Source organism: Phoca vitulina, unplaced genomic scaffold, assembly GCF_004348235.1.
Source record: "Phoca vitulina isolate PV1807 unplaced genomic scaffold, GSC_HSeal_1.0 scaffold6, whole genome shotgun sequence".
In the NCBI taxonomy this organism is placed as follows: domain Eukaryota; kingdom Metazoa; phylum Chordata; class Mammalia; order Carnivora; family Phocidae; genus Phoca; species Phoca vitulina.
Window position 1 is genome coordinate 73,198,355 of NW_022589709.1, and position 21,632 is coordinate 73,219,986.

At 49.6% G+C, this 21,632-nt stretch overlaps 1 protein-coding gene and 1 long non-coding RNA gene across 3 annotated transcripts in view; one reads left to right on the top strand and one right to left on the bottom strand.

Moving 5' to 3' along the window:
* The window catches only part of LOC116632458, a 45,742-nt gene extending 35,201 nt beyond the window's left edge, over positions 1-10,541 (bottom strand). Inside the window, exon 1 of the long non-coding RNA XR_004299417.1 lies at positions 10,375-10,541. This is a non-coding gene — a long non-coding RNA (uncharacterized LOC116632458). The remainder of the gene's footprint in view (positions 1-10,374) is intronic.
* A 126-nt stretch (positions 10,542-10,667) lies between these two features.
* On the top strand, positions 10,668-21,314 carry SPRY4 (sprouty RTK signaling antagonist 4). 2 transcript variants are annotated; one of them, XM_032404474.1, is made up of 3 exons: positions 10,835-10,892; positions 12,768-12,869; positions 20,001-21,307. In XM_032404474.1, the coding sequence occupies exon 3, from the start codon at positions 20,048-20,050 to the stop codon at positions 20,945-20,947; it is 900 nt and encodes a 299-aa protein (XP_032260365.1). In that variant the 5' UTR covers positions 10,835-10,892; positions 12,768-12,869; positions 20,001-20,047; the 3' UTR covers positions 20,948-21,307. The 2 variants fall into 2 exon arrangements, with proteins under 2 accessions (XP_032260364.1, XP_032260365.1); XM_032404473.1 differs by lacking the exon at positions 12,768-12,869 and having other exon boundaries at positions 10,668-10,892; positions 20,001-21,314.
* Positions 21,315-21,632: the final 318 nt, after the last annotated feature.

A 21,632-nucleotide genomic window follows, 5' to 3' on the forward strand; every position in this document is an offset into this window, starting at 1 on the left:
GAAGGGCACTTTGCCCAGAAACAAGTGTTCCATACCCTAAGAAGCTTTCCCCAGCTTCATCACACAATTTGCATTCATTCATTCACAGATTACTTACTTGCTCTTTCTCTGTGTCAGAGAAAATTAAACACAGCCACCTTCAAAGGCCTTTCCTGAACGTAAAAACACTCCCTAGGTTGTTTATATGGCAAGAACATGGTAGGAAAGCCTCCAAGCCAAGGCAGTGGACGGCATCTCAGTAAACCTGGTGGACACTCAAGGTGGAGGACAGGGAACGCCTCCCCATTCTTGACCCATCAGACCCAGAGCAAAGGCAGATGGATTAACAATCAACCATGAGCCTTTCCAAGGGCCCTAAATGGTGGATGGGGCCACAGCCAAGGGTACCCAAGTGACTGAACTCTGGGCATTTTGGCAAAATGGGGCTAAAGGAGTTGAGTTTGGTTGGCTTCAGACAATTGCTGACCACAGAGAAAATCTTCTGCCTTAAAATTCCCGTTTGGGAAAGGGACAACGGAAAGCAGTTCCTTTGATTAATAAAATTTACAATCCTGTTCCCTGATTTGGTTGACTTTACACATGGATGGTAATGGCTTCCTGATCCTCAATGAGGATGAAAATTTTTAGATTCTTTAAAAGTATCAATAATAGGGGCACCTGGGTGGCTCAGTCGGTTAAGCGGCTGCCTTCGGCTCAGGTCATGATCCCAGGGTCCTGGGATCGAGCCCCCTGTCGGGCTCCCTGCTCCACGGAGAGCCTGCTTCTCCCTCTCCCTCTGCTTGCCGCTCTGTCTGTGCTCTCTCTATGTCTCTGTCAAATAGATAAATAAAATCTTAAAAAAAAAAAAAGAGTATCAATAATAATAATAGCAGTAGCAGCTACTAATATTTACCAAATATCACTCTATGCCAGACTCAGTGCTAAGTTTATATATATATATATATAAACTTGAGGATATACATATATGAGGATATACATATATATATATAAAATCTCTTTTAATCTTTGTGTAAATTAGCTCATGGTGGTCTCCTGCTTAAGACTCTTCAATGATTTCCACTGATATTAGAATAAAATGCGGAGTGCCTGTGACTCAGTCAGTGGAGTGTGCAACTCTTGATCTTGGGATTGTGAGTTTGAGCCCCATGTTGGGTGTAGAGATTACTTAAAAATGAAAAAACTTAAAAAAAAAATAAGGTGCACCTAGGGTGGCTCAGTCGATTAAGTGTCCAACTCTTGATTTCGGCTCAATCATGACCTTAGAATAGTGAGATCAAGCCCCGCATTGGGCTCTGCACTCAGCAGAGACTCTGCTTGGGATCCTCCCTCCCTCTCTCTCTGTCCCTACCCCTCACTGACCGCTCTCTCTCTCTCTCTGTCTCTCAAATAAATCTTTAAAAAAATAATTTAAAAATTAAAAAATAAATAAATAAAACGCAAACTCCTTACCACAGCCTTCAAGTCCCTGCATGACCTGGCCCCTGCCTATTTCTGCTGCTGTATCCCAAACTGCCCACCCGTGAGTCAGTTAGCTACAGCAGGATCAACCTTCTTTCTGCAACTCACATACACCAAACTTGTTCCTACCTCATGGCCTTGGCACCAGCTGGCCCTTCTGCACGGAGTGCTCTTCCCTCAGAGCCACCCACAGCTGCCTTCTTCTGATCATCTGGGTCCCAGCTCAATCACTACCATCCCGACTGCCCTACGACCCTCCCCCCATCGCTTGGTCAGAGCACCCTGTTTTACTGCCTCCATAGCATGTATCGCTATCTGAAATTATCTTAATTATTTGCTTCATTATTATCTGCCTCCTCTAACTAGAACATACATTCCATGAGGGCAAAGCCTCATCTGTCTTGTTCACCCCTGAATTCTCAGTGTCCAGAACAAAGCACACACAGGAGGCATTCCACAAATGTTTTTCGAGTAAAGGAATGGGTAAAAGACCCTGCGAGATAAGAACTACTGTGCTTAACCAATTTTACAGATGAAGAACTTAAGGCCTAGTGATGTTGGGTGACTTGCCCAAGGTCACAGAGATGGCAGGTAAATAGAGGCACTGAGTAACAACTGAACCCACTTGTGCTCTTAATCACTACACAGATTGAGACTCATCCCATGAATCATGTCATGATTATCTCCCCTCTATTCATTCTTTTTTTTTTAAGATTTATTTATTTTAGGGAGAGAGAGAGCGTGCACGAGAGAGCATGAGTGGGAGGGGAAGGGGGAAAGAGAATCTCAAGCAGACTCCATGCTGAGCACAAAGCCCCATGTGGGGCTCAATCTCACAACCCTGAGATCACGACGACCTGAGCAGAAACCAAGAGCCGGACTCTTAAACAGCTGTGCCACCCAGGGGCCCCTCCCCTATATTCATTCTTTTCGTAGAACCTGGCCCAAGAGCTAGGCAACAAGGAAACATATTAAAGCAGTACAGAGAGTGTGAATTACTCTAACCACTTGGGATAACTGGAAGTACTCACTAAAACTAAACCAGTCCTCAGTGTATATTCACAGATACATAAATATGTGTTCAACAAAAGTCATGTACAGAACTATTAACAGAAGCAACTTTTTTTTTTAAGATTTTATTTTTAAGTAATCTCTACACACAACATGGGGCTTGAACTCACAACCCCAAGATCATGAGTCGCATGCTCCACAAACTGAACCAGCAGTATTCTTTTTTTTTTTTAATTTTTATTTATTTATTCTGTTTGAGTAGGCTTCATGCCCAATGTGGGCTTCGAACTCAGGACCGAGAGGTCAAGGGTCACATGCTCTACCCCCTGAGCCAGCCAGGGGTCCCCAAGAAGCAGTATTCTTAAAAGTAAACACTGGAGGGGTGTCTGGGTGGTTCAGTCAGTTAAGCATCTGACTTCGGCTTAGGTCATGATCTCAGGGTCCTGGGATCTAGCCCCGGGATCAAGCCCCACATCATGGCCTACGCTCAGTGGGGGGTCTGCTTGTCCCTCTCCCTCTGCCCCTTCCCCCAGCTTGTGCTCTCTCTCTCTCTCTCAAAAAATAATATAAAATCTTAAAAAAAAGTAAACACTGGAAACAATATATATATATATATATATATCCATCAAAAATAGTTTGAATAAATATACTGCAATACAATTATATAGCAGAATAGTATACAGCAATAAAAAAGAAACTACAACTACATGCAACCACATGGGAGAATCTCACACACAAAAAAGTATCTACTATATAATTCCATTTATAGAAAGATCAAAAAATAGACATTAATCTGTGGTGCTAAAAGTCAAGACAGTGATTACTGTTGTGGGTAGAGGTGGGGTATGGTGGTGGTTAGGGATGGGAACAGCATGAATGTGGCTTCCAGAACACTGATAGTGTTTTCTTTCTTGACCTGTCCACTAATTCCACAGTTGTGTTCATTTTGGGAAAATTCACTGAGTTGTACACTTGATTTATGCAGTTTTCTGAATGTTGAATCACATGAAATTTATGTTGAATTGCACAAAATTGCCATCATTGTACATGAAAAGAAGCTGAATATCGGCAATTTCATGTGGTTCAACTAATATGTTATACTTTTTTTTTTTAAAGATTTTATTTGTGGGGTGCCTGGGTGGCTCAGTCATTAAGCGTCTGCCTTCGGCTCAGATCATGATCTCAGGGTCCTGGGATCGAGCCCCGCATCTTTATTTATTTTTTCTTTTTTTTAAAGATTTTTATTTATTTAACAGAGAGAGACACAGTGAGAGAGGGAATACCAGCAGGGGGAGTGGGAGAGGGAGAAGCAGGCTTCCTGCTGAGCAGGGAGCTCCATGCGGGGCTCATTCCCAGGACCCTGGGATCATGCCTGAGCCCAAGGCAGATGCTTAACGACTGAGCCACCCAGGTGCCCCTAATATGTTGTACTTAAAAAAAAAAGATTACTTAAGAAAAAAATATCCTATCCGGTTGAATTGGTTTGTACACAGATCTGTAAAAACTGGTTTTGAGAAAGAGCCTGTGCCTTCCAAGGGTTCCTTGGCAGGTGGTAAACAGGCTCAGGATGGTTGTAAATTCTTCCCCAGGGCCTGAGGCTGGTGCACTTGGCTGTGTACTCCAGAGTCCAGAGCCTGGGCCAAGCCCCGGTGTGATGCAAGTCAGCTGGAGGAAGCCAGAATGTCCTAGAGCAGAGATGAGCAACTCCAGCCCCAGGCCCAAGGCGTCAGTATTCCTGAAACACACCAGTTCTCGCCTGCCCTGCTCCCTGCACTCACAGTGCCCTCCTTCCTGAGCATTTCCATGGTTCTTGCTCTTCAGCCTTCAGACGGCCCAGAGACGCTTTCCCTGACCTCCCTAAAGGGGCCAGCTCCATCCCCCAGTCGCTGTCACATCCCTTTGTTATTCCCTTTGTAGATTTTACTTTATTTTATTTATTTTTTTTAAAGATTTTATTTATTTGACAGAGAGAGACGCAGCGAGAGAGGGAACACAAGCAGGGGGAGAGGGAGAGGGAGAAGCAGGCTTCCTGCTGAGCAGGGAGCCCCCGATACGGGGCTCGATCCCAGGACCCTGGGATCATGACCTGAGCCGAAGGCAGAAGCTTAAGGACTGAGCCACCCAGACACCCTTCCCTTTGTAGATTTTACCAACATCTAAAATTGTTATTATTTGGGTGTTTACTTTTGATAATCTGCCACCACCATTAGACTAAGCTGTATTAGAACAGGGGATTCCTAGAACTTCTTTACTGTTGTATCCTCAGGGCCTGGCATGGCACCTGCGACCTAGAAAGTGTTGAATGAATGAGTGAGTGAACGAATAAATGACCAAAAGAAGTGGCATCAGTGGAAGTCAGGGGAGAAAAGGTGGCCCGAAGCACAACTGTCAAGTCAGAAAGAAGGACACAGCCCCCATCACCCTCATGATGAAAGATGGGCCTCCAGAAAGTTGCCGACACCCCAAGTCTAGACATCCATTCTTTATCCTTGTGTTTTCCCAGGGTCCCCATTCTGTTGTATGAAGGACAGAGGCATTTATGAGGTATTTACTGGACCATTCTACAGAGTAGGAATGAATCATCATGCCCATTATATAGATACGATTGAGGGTGTAAAGGATCAGTAACTCACCTGAGATCCATCAACAGTTAAGTGTCCAATTACTTTGGATAAAGTCTAAGTCTGTTTATTCCTAAAGCCAGACTTTGCCAACCACTATATCACCTGATTTTTCAATGTTACTAGGGAATTTCTGTGATTTGCAAGCAAGGACCAAGAGGGCTACTCTTGGCCATTTTTTTTTTCCCTTCTCTTTCTGTTCACTGCTCTCAATGGTTGCTTTCGATTTAGCTCCCACACCTGAAATGAACAGTGTGCTTGCATTTTATGTGAATTTGAACTAAGGCAAATCTGAACTGTGCCACAGAAATATATTCACAAAAATCTTGACTTGGTAGCCAAAACTGATAGCATGCAAATCTGACTTCACAGTCACACCCTATGAGGAAATTGTTCTTGAATTACGTGAGGTCTTCTGGAATGCTTCTTTTTTGTACCATTCTACTGCCCTGCTCAGCAAACAGTGAAAACCCAGGGTCTTGGAGGAAAAATGGGGCAAAGGAAGCTAGAGAGCTGTATTATCACAACCAAGTTAAAATCTTTAAAATATTCCTGTTACACAGATTAATTTGAGGACCACAAAAATGTGCACTTGGTTCTCAGCTAAGTTACTTGAAAAACATCATGTTTAGTGCTCACAACTCTCTGAAGCAGATACTATAACTATCATCCCCTTTTTTACAAGAGAGGCTTGAAGAGATTAAGAAATGCAAAGTCACCAAGTGCTTGATACAACAGAATCATCATTTAGCATACATTCAGCATTATATCACACGTGCACTACTGCCGAAATTCAAGCATCTGTATTGGCCATGGTTAAAATCAACTCTTGGGTCAACTGTCTAAAATACCCAGCCACACAGCTGAAAATACCATAACTTTCGTCCTGCAAAATTGTACTAGTTAAAGCAGTGATGACAGCCACAGTATTATTGTTTTAACTGTTTATTAACAATGAAAACTTTGTTTACAGTTTAGGTTATTTTTCTCTTTCTCAGGTTTTGATACACCCACATAAATGGACTCCTCTTAAAATTCTAACTCATTCCTTGCATCAAAATGGCCGGGTATTTTGAATAATCACCTAAATGCATATTTGGCATTTACAATTTGCCAGATGCTGTTCTAAGTGCTTTATGTACATTTTTTCCATTCAATTGCCACTCAACCCTCTGCGGTAAGTACTACTATTAGTTTTCATATTGCAGAGGAGGAAACTGAGGCACATAAAGTTTGGATCACTTGTCCAAGGCTATGGAGCTTGTAAGGGTAGGACTGAACTCAGCAGTCTGTGGTCAGTGTCTGCACATCTGTCTTTCATGGTCTCCAGCCTTCAAAGCTGAAACAAATGAACACACTGAGCCAGAAAGCCCAGGAGCTAGGGCCAGAACAGAGCTTTAACTCAGGCCTGACATACCCTCCCTTCCTCAAAGGACTAGGGAAACTGTAGCTATCTTCAGTTGCTCTAATAGTCCTTGAGACTTCTTTCCGCTTCTGAGCCTTCTGTCACTGAGCCCAGCTTGGCAGAGACTGCATTCTGCAGATCTGAGCTGCAGGGAAGCTTCTCCAGAGCCCCTAGGCTGTGTCCCCCTACTTTGCTCTCTGCACTCTCTATCGCATCACTGATGTTAACTATAATTAAATCAGTCTTCGATCAATGGTTTGTTTAATGTCTTATGTTCCCTACTTGACTACGGGGGAGGCAGGTGATCTGTTTGGGTTGAAGGGCTTGGCTTCCAGTGCGTAGTATGTGCAATAAAGTTGAGAAATGTCAAGTGAACAAAGAAATGAATGAGGGCGCTGATGAAGATTACGGGGGAAAGCACACCCTGCCCCGGCCCTCTTACCACTGACTGAGAGCTCTCTAAAGGCAAAAATTGTGTCTATCTCTTTTATCACTATAACCCCGACACCTGGCACTGTCCTGACTCACAGGAAGTGCATAATAATTTTTGGTGGAATTTAATAATTAAAACATAGCCTCTGACTTCTTATTTGACAAAGAGGGAGAGTAAGACCCAGAACACAGCTTTTTAAAGCAACAGTCCGTATGAAAACATGCTGAGCCCAGGCACGGCACACGGTAAGTGTTCCAGGAATGTCTGTCATTCAGTTGGAATTCCTGCCTCTCCTAACACTCACTAACTCAGCTTCCAGGTCCTGGCAGGGCCAGGGGCTTAACAAGAGGGCCAAGCCCAGAAGTGAACCCCCTCGCCTCCCCTGGCCATGATCTGGTAGGGGTGAAGATGTTTACATTGAAATTGGGGTGAGAGGACTGTAATTAGCACAAGCAGGAACACAGGGCCGTTAGCATCTGCCTCTAGCATAAAAGTTATACCTGGGCAGGAGACAGCCTCTTAGGAGTAAACAAAGTCAGATGAAGTAGAAGAGAAAAAAAAGCACAGGCCTACAGGCCACCCAATCCGAAATAACAAATATGGCACCGTCAGCCTGTCAGGAGCAAACATCCTGCATTCCCCTGTCACTCTGTCCCCTCACCCCCAGCCACCAGCCTCTGGGCTGCTACAGAGGTTTAGAACACAAACCAGAATATGTCATGACGCTGCTTGAAACCCTTGAGGGGATAATAACTGAACTCCTCACCAGGCCAACTTCCACCTTGTTTGCCAAGCTGTGGCCGCAGAGGCCTACCATCAGCACTTCCACGTCAGGCCTTTCCCACACAGGGCTTCCACCCAGGCTCCCTCAGCCCCACCTGTCTCCTCAACCTCCCTCAGGCTCACGGCTTCTCAGATTTCAGGTCTCGACTCAGACCCCCTCCCAGCACTTAGCACAGCCTCAAATTCTGAGGTCTGTCTGTCTCCTCAAAAGATGGTGAGCTTCACAAGGGCAGGGAACACGGTCTGTCTCTCACCACTGAGTCCCCAGAGTCAGGGCAGGCTCCTAACAGAATAATATGTGAATGCATGCATGCATGAATGAACACATGCACACACTTCTCATAACACTTGCTCCAAACCTCTCTTTAGGTTCCAAGTAGAGGCAGAATATAATCCTCACTTATCTCCCAGACACTCTGAATCACACTCTGCTTACAAATCAGGGGCTCTGCCCAGCCCAGGCCTGGGGGCTCCTCCATTCTCTCCACTATATCACCAGGGCTGTGGTGTCTTCATCTCATCCTTCAGTAAAGCTGAGAAAAGACCAGGAATGGAACCCCATCTATCTCTTGGCTAATTCCTCTAAATAAAGGAAACAGAACAGCAAACACACACTACCACCACCATCTTGCTTTCCTTTGATAGTTTAGGAAGGATGTATTTACTGCCATCCTTTTAATTGTTCAAGCAAGTCCCAGAGTGAGCACTGGCTGCAAAATTACTACTCCAACTTCCCTTGTTTAATGTGCTTAAATGACTTAACAAAAGAACAGGTTTTGGGTTTGTGATGCCAAGAAGGGGTGGTAGCAAAGTAGAGAGAGTTAGGTTGCAAAGATCTGGAAAATCAGCTCTACATTTACTAGATCTTCCATTGAGCAGGTATAGGACTCTTGCCCTCAATTTCTTTCTACCTCTGACAAATGGGAATAATGATACTGAATTCAAGACCAGCAAAGGTCATCCTAAACAACTGTACTAGTAAAGAGTTTTTCTTTTGGCTTTAAGTAAGGTCTTAGCCTTGAAAGACTGTGGTCCTCTAGGGGAGGGGGGCGTTCTGCCCCCAAGAGCTAAGTAAGTAAATCACATTGCAAAAGTACCTCTGAGTAGCAAGAAGACATTTTATTTTATTTTATTTTTTTTTTTTTTTTAAAGATTTTATTTATTTATTTGACAGAGAGAGACACAGCGAGAGAGAGCGCACAAGCAGGGGGAGTGGGAGAGGGAGAAGCAGGCTTCCCGCCGAGCAGGGAGCCCGATGCGGGGCTCGATCCCAGGACCCTGGGATCATGACCTGAGCTGAAGGCAGACGCTTAACGACTGAGCCACCCAGGCGCCCCAAGAAGACATTTTAGACTGAGACTCTGTGACCCCGAGTCCTGGTCTGGGTTTGCAAAATGTCCCTTCACGGCCCATCTCCAGAGCCCCAGACCCAGCTCCAGCCCAAGGCCAGACCTCTGACCTGGACTGGAAGCCTTTCATTGGCTCCTCGGCAGCCAAGCGCAGTCCTTCGGTGGTGTAGAAAAAGACAGCTCACAACCTCGCGGTCAAGCCAGAACACCAGCAAGACAAACTTACGGGGGATTCAGGCCCTGGCCTAGCTCTTATTCAGGCATCAAAGCCATCCACATCCCCTCCGCCCCCCCCCCCAACTCTCCTCCCCTCCCAGGCTACAGTCTCCTCGGTTCCTGGGCGGAGCTGGGCCTGCTGCTGTTGTGAGGGCTCCCAGCCTTCCCGGAGTCAGGCCTAATGGCGGGGGCTTTTCTTTTCAACAGCCTGGGCTGATGCGATACCCCCCACCCCACGCAGCATCATTAACTGCAAAGAAAGGATCCCTGGCCCTTTCCATTTCCTCTGCGGCTCCAGTACCCTGTTGTTATTTAATCCCAAGGCCACTCCCGCAGCATCCTCTGCTAGGCCGACTCCACCCATCCACCTGGCTAATTCTGGGCTGTTCCCGCTTCCCCGGAGGGTAGCTGATGGGGGTGAGTGGGGATAGGCTCCCACCGCAGCAAAGGGCCGTGGCCTTCGGTGGACAGAGGCTCCTCAGGCCCGCGTCCCGTGAGAGTTGGGAAACGCAAAGGGGTGCGGAGGGGAGCAGCTAGTCTGGGCAGCCTAGGGCGGGCAGGAGCCAAGGCACTGAGGACATTACACTGGGGTATGGCGGGGGGTAAGTGGCGCTGTGAGGCTAGAGCCCGGCCTCTAGCTGAGCTGCCAGCGTCGGCCCGGGGACAGGGGGTACTGGAGATGGAAGAGGCCTAGGCCCTGTCGCTGTCCACACCCAAGAAATGGTGGAGTGGGGGTGGGGTGGTCTGTACTCCCTCAAGGAAGAATCAGTCTTAGGAATGGAACCAGATTCATTCAAGCAACCCCCACAATGCCCTTCCTTGCTATGGACATTTGACATTTTCTTAATTTTTGGTAAGCGCAGCTTCAAGACCCCTCCCCCCGACGCCCCTAGGCTAGAGAAAGATAAGGACCCCCGTAGGGGTCTTCCCGTATCCCGCCCCGCCCCCCACCCCTGCGGCGGGTCGAGATCCCTAGATCTAGCTGAGTCCTCCCCACCCAGCACTCGACCCAGGATTCAGAGGCTGCAGTGCCCCCCGCCCCCCAACGACACTGACGGTTCCTGCCCAGGCCCGCAGTGGCGTGAAGGTGGCCTTTACCTCCTCTCGCAGGCTGGGAGGGGGTACAGCCCGCGCAGCTGAGCCAGCTGCAGCAGTCGCCGCCGCCCTCCATTCATTAAAAAAAAAAAAAAAAAAAAGACAACAACAACCTCCACCCCTTTTTGTAAAAGAACGACGGCCTCTGGAGGAGCTAGAGTCAGCCCCAGCAATCAGGGGTTAAGTTCTTTTCCGGCCCCCCATTCATAAAAAAAGGACCGCGGCGCATGCGCGCGCGGGGTCTCTTGTGCCCACCCATTCATAGAATCGTGAACGGAGCGCGTGCGCACTGGAGCTCCCTTCCCTCCCATTCATAAAAAAGCCATTTTCCCAGGCAGTGGTTGCAACACCGCCGCGGAGGCAGCGAGAGGAGCTGACAGCGCGGAGCTGGCCCTGCGGTGCGCAAGGAGTCCTATCGGTTTCTCCCGCCGACGTCTGCGTGAACAGCGGTGTCTGACCCGCCCGGGTTCGGGGATTTACACAGGCGTGGAGCAATGCTTGTGGTTCTGCGGCTCCTCAAAGTAAGTCCCTGGCCGGTTTCGGGATCCGAAAGTACCCCCTCTGAGTCGCGACACGACTCCCCCTCCGGCTGGGGCAAATGGTGCGCTATTTCTAAGCGCGCCTCAGTGTTCCTTCCCTCTCCCTGCGCCTCTTCGAGCTGCTGCGGTGTGCCGCAGCTCCCTGACGCCCTCGGCTGGGCCGGCACGGCGCCGGGGGTGTTCACAGCCTGGCACCGGAGTTTCCGACCCCGGGGCACTGCCAAGCCCGACTTCCCCACTCTGCGACTCAGAAAGCCCCGTGCGTGTCCCGGGAGTTTGCTTCTGGCCTGGTTTCTTTTCTCCTGCCACCACCCGCCTCGAGCGTTGGAATGGGAGGCTCTGGGCTCGGTCAGGAGCCACCTCTTGGGTCCGGCGGGCGCTCTTGCCCTGGGCGGCTTGCCCACCCCGGGCTCCGTGCCCACGGTGCCAGCTCTGCCCAGATCTCCCCAGCCCACTGGAGCGGCCTATGCTCGACGTAGGTTTTTCTTTTCCCTTCGGAGCCGTGACGGACTGGGTTTTCTACCCTTCTGCCTCCTCCTCGATGGTCAGCACCGAGATGGCTCGGGACTGGGCATTTCTGCTCCCTCTCTTTGGCGAGGCGGTTCCTCGCCGTCTGACCTTTGATCTGCTGCTGCATTTTATGCTGTGCATGCCTTGCAGTTGTCTTTCCCTTCCCCGGCCTCTGCAGGGCCAGAGGCCCCTCGGCCTCCTCGTGCCTCCCTTCTCCGGGCACCGAGCCGTGCCGGGCCCCGGGGCCGGGCCGCGCTGGGGCTGTGGTGGGGGCTGAAGGTGCGTTTACATAACGCCGGGCGTGTGGGAGCTGGAGAAAGAGGTTGCATGCGTAGGAGAGATAAGGTTCCCGCTTTCCCTCCTTCTTGGTGGTACCAGGTTGACATCACCGAGAAGAGAGAAATAGAGAGACGGTACGTTCTGAAAATTCTGACTCTCCAAGGCCAAAGGGGCAAAGAAGGGGGGCAAAGGCAGGTTTGGGCATCCAGGGCAGCTGGAGGTTGGCTTCATCACTGGGGCCAGGGCTGTGCCCAGTTCCCCCTCTATGCAGACGATCAAAAAGCATTTAGACAGTAGCTGCTCTTGTGCAAGAAGACGATTTCTCAATTCTCTTTGATTGGGGCTGGGGGTTGTGGGCAGAGAAGGCAAGAGAGACGAAAATGGTTGCATGACTTGACGGCTGAGTGACGGCCAGAGAAGCAAACTGAGCCGGTGGGGCTGGATGGTGGTGATTAGAGGGGAGAGCTACTGGCTGCCTCATTCACCAGCTGCTGGATGGGCGTCCATGTTGCCAAGGCTGGGTGAGGGCAGGAGGCTGCGTTCTGGCGCACTGAGTCTCCGGGAACCCCCAAGCATGGTTAGCGTTGAAAGGAAAGGTGTGGGTTCAGTGGGGTGCCCAGATCCAGTGGGAACCCCCACTTTACTGCCTCCAAATCAGTGGTGTGTTTCTCCCGTTTGGGGAGGGGCAGGAGCAAGTGCATGCCTGTCTGGTTAGCTGACCGAGGCTCTCCAATCTTTCTGATGAGCCTCTCGGGCATACAAAGCTGGAAGGTGAAGGCCTAGAGCATTTAGGAAATACGGCCTTATCAATCTCTTAATAAGCTCAGTCTGGCCTGCGGCCCTACCCAATATTGCACTGGTGATTTCACAATGTTTAGAGTTCTCTGGATCTTCACATGAATGGAGCATAAACATCTGAATTGTTCAGTTTTTTTTCCTTTAGTCTGTGGGTGTGGGGTGGACTAGGAAAGGGAAGGCTGCAGTAGACTCCTTTAGCTCTGTTTCAGCAGAAGGGTGGGAAAGATGTAGACTTGTCCAGTGTGAAATCTAGTTTCCTCTCTTTGCCAGACCTTGGGAGCAACCTCACTTGCCAGCAGGCTTCAGACAAATCCATTAATGTGAGCAGTGCACACAATGACCAACTGAGATGCTACGTTTGGCCAGTACCTGGTAGGAGGCATTTTGATGGCATATTTCTGAAATATCCATGATGGACAAATGTTGGTCAGTTAGGGTGAGGAAGACTTTCATAAGACATCTCTTATTTTCCTTTTTTAGATTCTGAACCCAGGAGTCATTCCTCTTTTTGTGGAGTGGAAATCCTCCTCATTCCCACGACCTTTTCCAGATTACCATCATTTTGAAATGACAACATTTCCTTAAAGCTTTGGTTAGGCTTGGTGGGAGGAGACAGAACACATAGACTAGAATGATTCCTGGCTAAGCAGGACAGAAACTGGTGATCATTTGGAGCTTACAGATGCCATTTTTGTTTTAATCCTTCCAGAATAGGTATTCCACCCTCTGTCCAGCATATTTACTCACTCCTCCATCTCCATCCCCACCCCCTGACTCCCACTCTGGTAAACCTGACTGACTTAGTCTTTACCCACAGGTGTGGCTGACTTGAATAACAAATGAAGGCAGCCTTTCAAAGCAAAATTTGAAAGTGAGTGATTCAAAAATAAAGGGAGGAAAAAACACTCATTAACACCTTCAGAAGTGCCCCTTGAAGGGGTACTGCTCTGCGGTTTGATACTTTGGGATAACACATGGGGACTTCCGCATCCAGTTCCTGATGCTAGCCCCTTGGTGTGACATCTTCTAGCCCCAAGTGTGGGGCCCCCACAAGCATTTTTCTTTCCTCAGGCCATCCTCTTGGGTAGGACCTAGATGTTTGTACCAAGGAGGTTTGGAAAGGAGCCCCCTTTCTTTAGTCAGAGAAGTTCAGTGTTCTTAGAGCGTTAAGGCATTTAATCTGGTTCTGACTCCAGAGTGCCTGTCACGTTGCCGCTTCGGAGTTGGAAGTTCCCCTGTGAGGAAAACTTCAAGGAGTCTTGCACAAAGCTGGATTTAGGGACACGGTTGAAAAATTTGGATTTGGGATGTAGATATGAAAGTGTTCTTAAGGAAAGGGCGAATGGCAAGAGTGGAAAGGTCCCATCTCAGGGCAAAGCTGGATCTCCCTGATAGAAGGGAAAGCAGTGACCTGTTGGAATGTATTTTTGGTCTTTCAAAAGAGCCAGAGGAAAAAGGTGATGAAGAGCGACATACAGAAAACTATTACTCCTTTCAGACCAAGCTAGGGGCCAGATGAGTAGCTAGGAAACCTGCTAAGTTTGGGCCTTAGTCTCTCCATCTGCAGAGTTGGGGAGGGGCGAAGGAAAGAAACTTCCCAAGGGGGCTGGGCTGGGCTGGGCACCTCAATGAGGACCTGGTTCTAAGGGAGCCACTTCCTACACAGGAGTTGCATGAGGTTAGAATATGGGGTATTCTTGGCTCTCGGGGGTCTGGGGCCACCCTGCGGATCGGACAGCTGACAAGGCTGGGAATGTATCCGGGACATGTGGCTGGATTTAAGAGGCTCCACCATTCAGCTGTAATCGTGATTGTTCTTTCCAAGGACAGTCACTGGAGGAAGCAAGGGCACTGGGGAGGGAGCACAGATGTGCTGGATCTAGTGGAGAAGGGAAGAGGCCCTTCTGGGGCAGGTGGCCATTTACAGAAGAGTGGCTTCCCTTGTCCGGTAGTCTTTCTTTTTCTGGTTGAGAGAAGGGGGCAGTCATCTGCTGCCCCATCCCAGGAGTAAACTAAAATCTATTATTAGGAATCTATTATTGGAATCTCTTAGAAATCTCTGGTGGAGGGTGGTGAGACAAATTATCTTGGTGTCAGTGAGCGGGGCCCCTCCAAACTTTGATGTGGGCCAGGAGTTCCCAAACTGTGATTTCTAGTATCTCTTTAAGGGGATCTGAGCAGATAAACAATGAAACCAACATTTAAAGCCAGGTAGAACAGCCCAGAGCCAAGTACAGCAAGACCCTTCCCGCTAGTCCTTATGCTGGGGCTTTGGCGCTCAGCTGACTGGTTGTGGATGAGGAAGAGGAGAGGGTTGGGAACTGCTAGCTGGTAATGGGACAAAGGGATGAGAAGCAGCTGCTTTCTTTTGTGATCTCTAACGGATTATGGCCAGAGGTGAGCTCCTTAGTGCTGGTGCTGGAGAGGGGTGGGATTCTCTGACAAATCCAGCTGCATCAATGCTTTGTTCTCTGCAGAGATGCAGAGATGGTCTTCCTCAGTGGGGTGTAGGGAAGGCAGGTCCCTGGCTTTCCTCACCACCACCGCCCCCCCCCCGCCAAAACACCTTTTAAAGTCTTTTTGAAGCAATAAGTCATTATTTGGTTGGAGTTTAATTAACTAAACTGGGCTGTTGTCACAAAGAACCAAGTGGTAGTGGGGGGCGGGATCCCTGGCAGCCTAGCGACCTTGTCTTCTGAACTGATAAAAGGGTTAAACAACCCTTTTCCTGGGAGGACCTGCCGAGACTGAATGGAGCAGTGCAGAAATGGCCCATTCATTCAGAGCCTCTTGCCAGTCTGTCATGTGCTGACCTCTAGGTTTGAAAGCACAGCTGTCAGGTTTTCCAAGTATTTCCCAACTTCTCTTCCCAGGGTAAGTCAAGGGGAAGAGGTGGGTGGGTGGCGTGGACCTTTAACACACCCCTTGATTCTTTTCAGCCTGCCCACCTTGTGAGGTCTGCATCCTGACGCTCAGCCCCTCCCACAGGTACACAGGCCACAGACCACAGACCGCCAAGTGGCAAAGACACGAGTGTATGTGCTCTGGGCTTTGCGATATCCTGCTGATTCAGTATTCTAGGACTGGCTTCTGGCTCCCTCTTACTCAAGCCCCTCCCTCCCTTCCCCACAGACCTGGAACAGAAAGCCCCATCTGAGAATGTGCCCTAGGGACCCTTAAGTTCAGCTTTGTAGGAGAGAGGAGAGGGAATTCCCTCCCATGTCAGGACTTACTTTAAGAGACTGCTTTGTGGTGAGATCCTACAAGTGAGACTTTAAAAAAAAAAAAAAAAAAAACCTAAAAATGAACACACTTAGTAAAGCAGCGGTGTATGAGGTGACAGAAGGGATGGTAAAGAAAACTGAATTGGAAGCCAAGGTAACTTGAGCTCTGGGCCTTCCTGTAATGACAGATTTCAACACCCCCCCCCCTCCGCCGCCAGCCTCCACTCTGCACGGTGAGAATTCCCTCAACGGGGGCGGTGGGGGGCGCAATCTGATGTAACCCCTGTCTGGCTTCATTTCCCTGCTGGTTTGGTTAAGAGCCCCGTGAATGGCCTGATGAGGCTCCCTGAGGGCTGGTGGCAGACTGGGAAGACTAGTAGAGTTCTTGGCGGTGAAAGTGATCGGGGCTTTCCTGCCTTCACGTGAATACCCAGACGTTACTGTAAGTCAGGACTGTGGGGTTGAGGTGGCAGGCTCTGGAGCCTTTGCTGTCTGGGTTCGAATCGTGACCTAATCACTTAGCCGCATTATGACCCTTTGTTCTTCATTTCTTCCTTGCAAAATGGGTGTTACTCTCCAAGGTGATGGTGTGAGGATTAAATGAGAAAATCGCTGAGGGCTTAGCACAGACAGCCTGACACGAAGATATGTTTCATAAATATTAGCTGCTTCCACAATTATTATTATTTATTATGAGAAGTTGGGAGTGGAGGTAAAAGTTTCCTTTCCTTGTGCTAATCCATAATAATGCCACCTAAAACTCGATAGTGGTGCTTCTCTGACTAAGTGGAGTGCTGGCTTTGTTTCTCTGTCCACAGTCTTCCAAATTGGCCATCAGTCTTCCAAAGAGCCTAAATGAGGCAAAGCCTCCTCTCCCCTATTTATATTATAAATCTCTTCCTTCCTTGCAGGGGAAGCAGAGTACATATTAAACTGCACTTAAGTTCCTCAGCATTGCTTAGGCTGGAGGCAGGGTGTGTCCCAGTGAGTAGAGATTGATCTTCTAAACCAACTGAGGGTTGGGGTTTTTTTTGAGACCTCATTTAGCTATGCTGAGGGGTTATCAAACAGGCTGCTCAGGAAGTAGTTTTTCTCGGTCAGCCAAATGAATTCTACCCTCCTGTGGAAGTCCCCGCTAATGGGGCGGTAAGGCAGTGAGGCTGGCGGAGGGTTTTGAGCACAGCAGCTCTGAGCCAGCCACTGGTTTTTGCTGAGCTGGTGGCCGGAAGGAATCCGACATCAGGGTTATGATAGGGAAGATGCATTTTGGAATATGCCTGCTGGAGCCCTCTTGGATGGAGTATGTCCCAGGAGAGCTGAGTCATCATGGACCAAGCTCCCACCCCCATGTCTGGCCCCAACTCTAAGTCCAGATGTTGACAGCTACCTCTGGAGGGTGATGGGAGCCTGCTAAGGCCAACATCCCATTGCCTGCAGGCTCTGCGCCCACCCTGGCATCCTGGTGGGAATTTTCCATGAATGTGCCTTCTGATTCCAGGGTCTGTTAAAGTCCTTGAGCATTGCCCATGCCTTTTGTTTTACCCCCCCAAAAATGTGGCTGTTTTGAAGAATCCCAGGAATAGAACTGGAGGAAGAAGAGTGGATAATTTTCTTCTTTCCCCTTACTTTTTCCAACAGCATGGCAAGTCGCTATCCTAGTCCTAAGAGACAAAAGCCCAACTACATGGGATAAGACCCTGAGCAGTCATGACCCAGGCTTCTGGAATAAGGGAATCACGTTGTCTTTGTCTGGGGTAGGGGTTCAGGCTGAGACACCTCTTGGCTGGTGCCAGAGAGTCTCATCCTATGCCTCCGTCAGCATTTTCCCTTCTTGTGCCCAGTCACACCTTTTCCTCCAGGCAAAGTTCCTAATCTTCATCTGTTGACCCTAAACCCATTTCTTTTGGAGCTTTGGAGCCCCTGCAAAGAATAAGTGGGCTAAGATAGCATTCCCTAAAGTTCTGCGCCACGGTTGGCTGGATCCTTGGAAAAACTCCTCTCCGTAGATGCATATTTGACATCACCCCCATCCAGCCCTGACCACAGGGTCCCTAGAAGAGGCTGCCTTGGTAAATGACCATTCTTGGTGGCGGAAGTGCCAGACACTTAAGGCTAATTCTGCTACAAGGAAGTCTGCCATTTGAAGAAGATGCTCTCCTTTCCTCTGGAGGGAGTGTGGAGACGGGAGGCAGGTGTTGCCATTAGGCAGACTTTGTCCCACATGAGAAAAACCGCACAGAAGTCCCGGCATCTTTTAAGTAGGTAGAGCATGGGAGCAAAGCCCCATGGGCATACGTGCCCTGTGCAAATGGGAAATATCAGTTGACTGAGCACTGAGCCTTATGGAAAAGACTTGATGCTTTTTTTGCATTTGCAGTATAGATGAAATACAGATGAGAACCCTGTCGTAAAAGTGGGTAAAGTTCCCTTTTATCCCCTTCATGAACTCTGCATCTAGAGCTAGCTCTTTCTTTTAGACAGGTCAGAAAGCATTTATAGAAGCCCTTCCCCCAACAATTTCACCATGTCTGATCAAATATTGTTTCCAAGTAGGGGAGTATAAATGAGTTACCCTGAATGCCTGCCCCCCCCCCCTCCATTCCTCAGTGTAGACATTGATAAGTATGGATGAGTTACCTGGGGCAAGGTGTCATTCCCGTGATTGGAGTACTGGGATAGACCAACTGTGTACCCAGTCTGGAGGGGCAGGGGGTTAACTGGAAATGGAAACCTATCAACCTCCGCCTTCTTCTTAGCCTTACCTCTTAGGCCAGATGAACCTCACAGCAGAGGCACAGGGACTGCTCTCCTAATGAGAACATCATTAGCATCATGAAAAGGCATTTACCAAACTCTACCCCATAACACATTTATTCAGTGGTCTGTTCTTTTTTTTTTTAAGACCATTATCTTTCCCTTCTATCCGCACCTTGTTCTGTCTCACACCCCCACCCCCTAGTGGACTCTTCCCAGAGTCTAATCTTTCTCTTGGATTCCAAATTGTGTCCCCTTGGGCAGAGGTCTTGGCCTTCTGCTGCTATTTCTTTAAATTGATCTCCAGCTGAATTCCGAATGTAAAGGTCAGCAGGCGAGGAAATGGCACTTCTAATAGAAAACAATGTGCACTTTCTAAATTTGAACCAAGTCGTTTCCGCTCTTTGATTTAAGTGACTTCCTGGGGTTCCGTGTCAGGCACTGCAGTTGAATCTCTGGCGGGATTCCAACTTAAAATTGCACTCTCTTGGTGAAATTAGAAACTGATCCAGAGTTGGCTTAGCTATTCTAGTAAATAGCATTTAGGCTGAATGTTCAGCTCAGCATTTGGAAATGGGTGATGTGAGTGCCCCTCGAGAGGATTTCCCATCCAAGTTGTCAGAAGTGCTCCTAGCCAGGGGTTATTAGCCACTGGAGGTTGCTGCTCTTAGAAGTGGTGGTACTAAGTTAATATCCTGGATGTGCAGGCATCCCGTACAGCCCTTCCTTCTCTTGTGACTGTGTGAAATAAAGACTTGTTTATCCAGCTGATACACTCCATGGGAGCTTACAGGGGCTATCTGTCATGGTCACTACATCCTCAGCACAATGCCTGGCACACAGTCCTTTGGGTGTTCAGGAAATCTAAGCTGATGCTCTCTGGAATAGTGACAAGATTACTGGCAGGCAAGATGCTAGGTACTGGATAGCATTTTCTCATTTAATCCTCACAAGAACCCATTTTAGAGATGACAAAACTAAGGCATAAAGGTTACAGAACCTTATTTATGGCAACATTGCTAGGCAGGGGGTGAGAATTCAAACTTGGATCTGATTCCAGAGCCTGTGTTTATAACCACTGAGCTATCTATCTTAAAAATAGAGCATATTTCACAGCTGTTGCAAGAATGAGTTTGGTCGGGCTAGGTTTGAACTCCTGCTGAGTTCTGTTGATAGTTTTGTGTGCCTTTGGACAAGTTACTTTGAACCTTCGTTTTCTATAACTACAGAAGGGATAATCATAGTAGTTACGTTTTAGAGTGAAGCGTCAATGACGTAATATATATGGTGCTTAGCAGAGTGTGTCGCTCGTTAAGTGCTGAATAAGTGTTGTTTCTGCCACTCATTATTAATTGTTATTATTAATCATCTAAGCCTCCATGCTGGAGAGTCCACTCAGAGAATCCAGTTTCCATTTCATTTGTACTCCCGACTACCTGTTGGGGGGGGGTGGGGGTGTTAACAGGCCAAGTACTGATGCCTGGAATCCACTCTTTCTTCCTTTTCCCCACCTCCCCCCACCCAGGGCCCCTAGAAGCCTGTTCCTCTGCACAGTCCAGGACCTCCAGCCCCATGGAGCCCCCGATCCCACAGAGCGCCCCCTTGACTCCCAGCTCAGTCATGGTCCAGCCCCTACTTGACAGCCGTATGCCCCACAGCCGCCTCCAGCACCCACTCACCATCCTCCCCATCGACCAGATGAAGACCAGCCACGTGGAGAACGACTACATAGACAACCCTGGCCTGGTGCCCCCTGTTGGCCCCAAGCGGACCCGGGGCGGGGCCCCAGAGTTGGCCCCGCCACCTGCCCGCTGTGACCAGGACGTCACCCACCACTGGATCTCCTTCAGCGGGCGCCCCAGCTCTGTCAGCAGCAGCAGCAGCACGTCCTCTGACCAGCGGCTCTTAGACCACATGGCACCGCCGCCCGTGGCTGATCAGGCCTCCCCGAGGGCTGTGCGCATCCAGCCCAAGGTGGTCCACTGCAAGCCCCTGGACCTCAAGGGCCCGGCGGTGCCCCCTGAGCTGGACAAGCACTTCTTGCTGTGCGAGGCCTGCGGGAAGTGTAAGTGCAAGGAGTGCGCATCCCCCCGGACACTGCCCTCCTGCTGGGTCTGCAACCAGGAATGCCTGTGCTCGGCCCAGACCCTGGTCAACTACGGCACCTGCATGTGCCTGGTGCAAGGCGTCTTCTACCACTGCACCAACGAGGACGACGAGGGCTCGTGCGCCGACCACCCGTGCTCCTGCTCGCGCTCAAACTGCTGCGCCCGCTGGTCCTTCATGGGCGCCCTGTCCCTGGTGCTGCCGTGCCTGCTCTGCTACCTGCCGGCCACCGGCTGCGTGAAGCTGGCCCAGCACGCCTACGACCGCCTGCGCCGCCCTGGGTGCCGCTGCAAGCACACGAACAGCGTCATCTGCAAGGCGGCCGCCGGGGACGCCAAGGCCAGCAGACCCGACAAGCCCTTCTGACACTTGGGGTCGAAGCCCCCGCGCTCCCCCTGAAAACCTGGTTCCCTTCTGACACCTGAGAAGACCACAGCGAGGCCGGAGGTTTTAGTGTCCCGAGGCTGACCTTGCCGGGCTGCCCACTCCCCACCCTCCGCTTCGGAAGCCGTGGGGACCACCAGTGCCCGCCCTCTCGCCCTCTCTTCCCCGAAGGGATGAAGAAGCACTTCGAGTTGTGTTTCGGTTTTCTTTTTCCGGGCCCTGGAACTCTGTGGCAGGGGCGTGGTGTGGCGGGGGATGGGGGGCGTTCTTTTTCAGAAGACCCAACACAGATGCGGGCACATATCCGGAAGTTGCAGCTGCTTGAACCGCCTTCCCGGTCCCTCCTCCCCACCCCACCCCACCCCCGCCCGCCCTTCCGTTCTCTTTGGCTGCCGGGAAGGAATCATTAACTGCGGGACCAGGGGACCTTTGAAGAAGACCCTTGGAACCCTGACGTTCATACTGCTCCTCCCCCCCCAACCCCAGGTTGCCCCAACACCCTGGGGAAGGCGAAGACCCTGGCAATCCCTGTTGTATATACTTGGGACCCCCCTCCGAGCAGGGGCTCATTCCCCACTCTGCCTCCCTGGAGCTGCAAATGGATTTAGGAGCCACTACACCGTGCAGTTCTCCCTTCCAGCTTCATCACTAACTCTCGGGGGTGTTC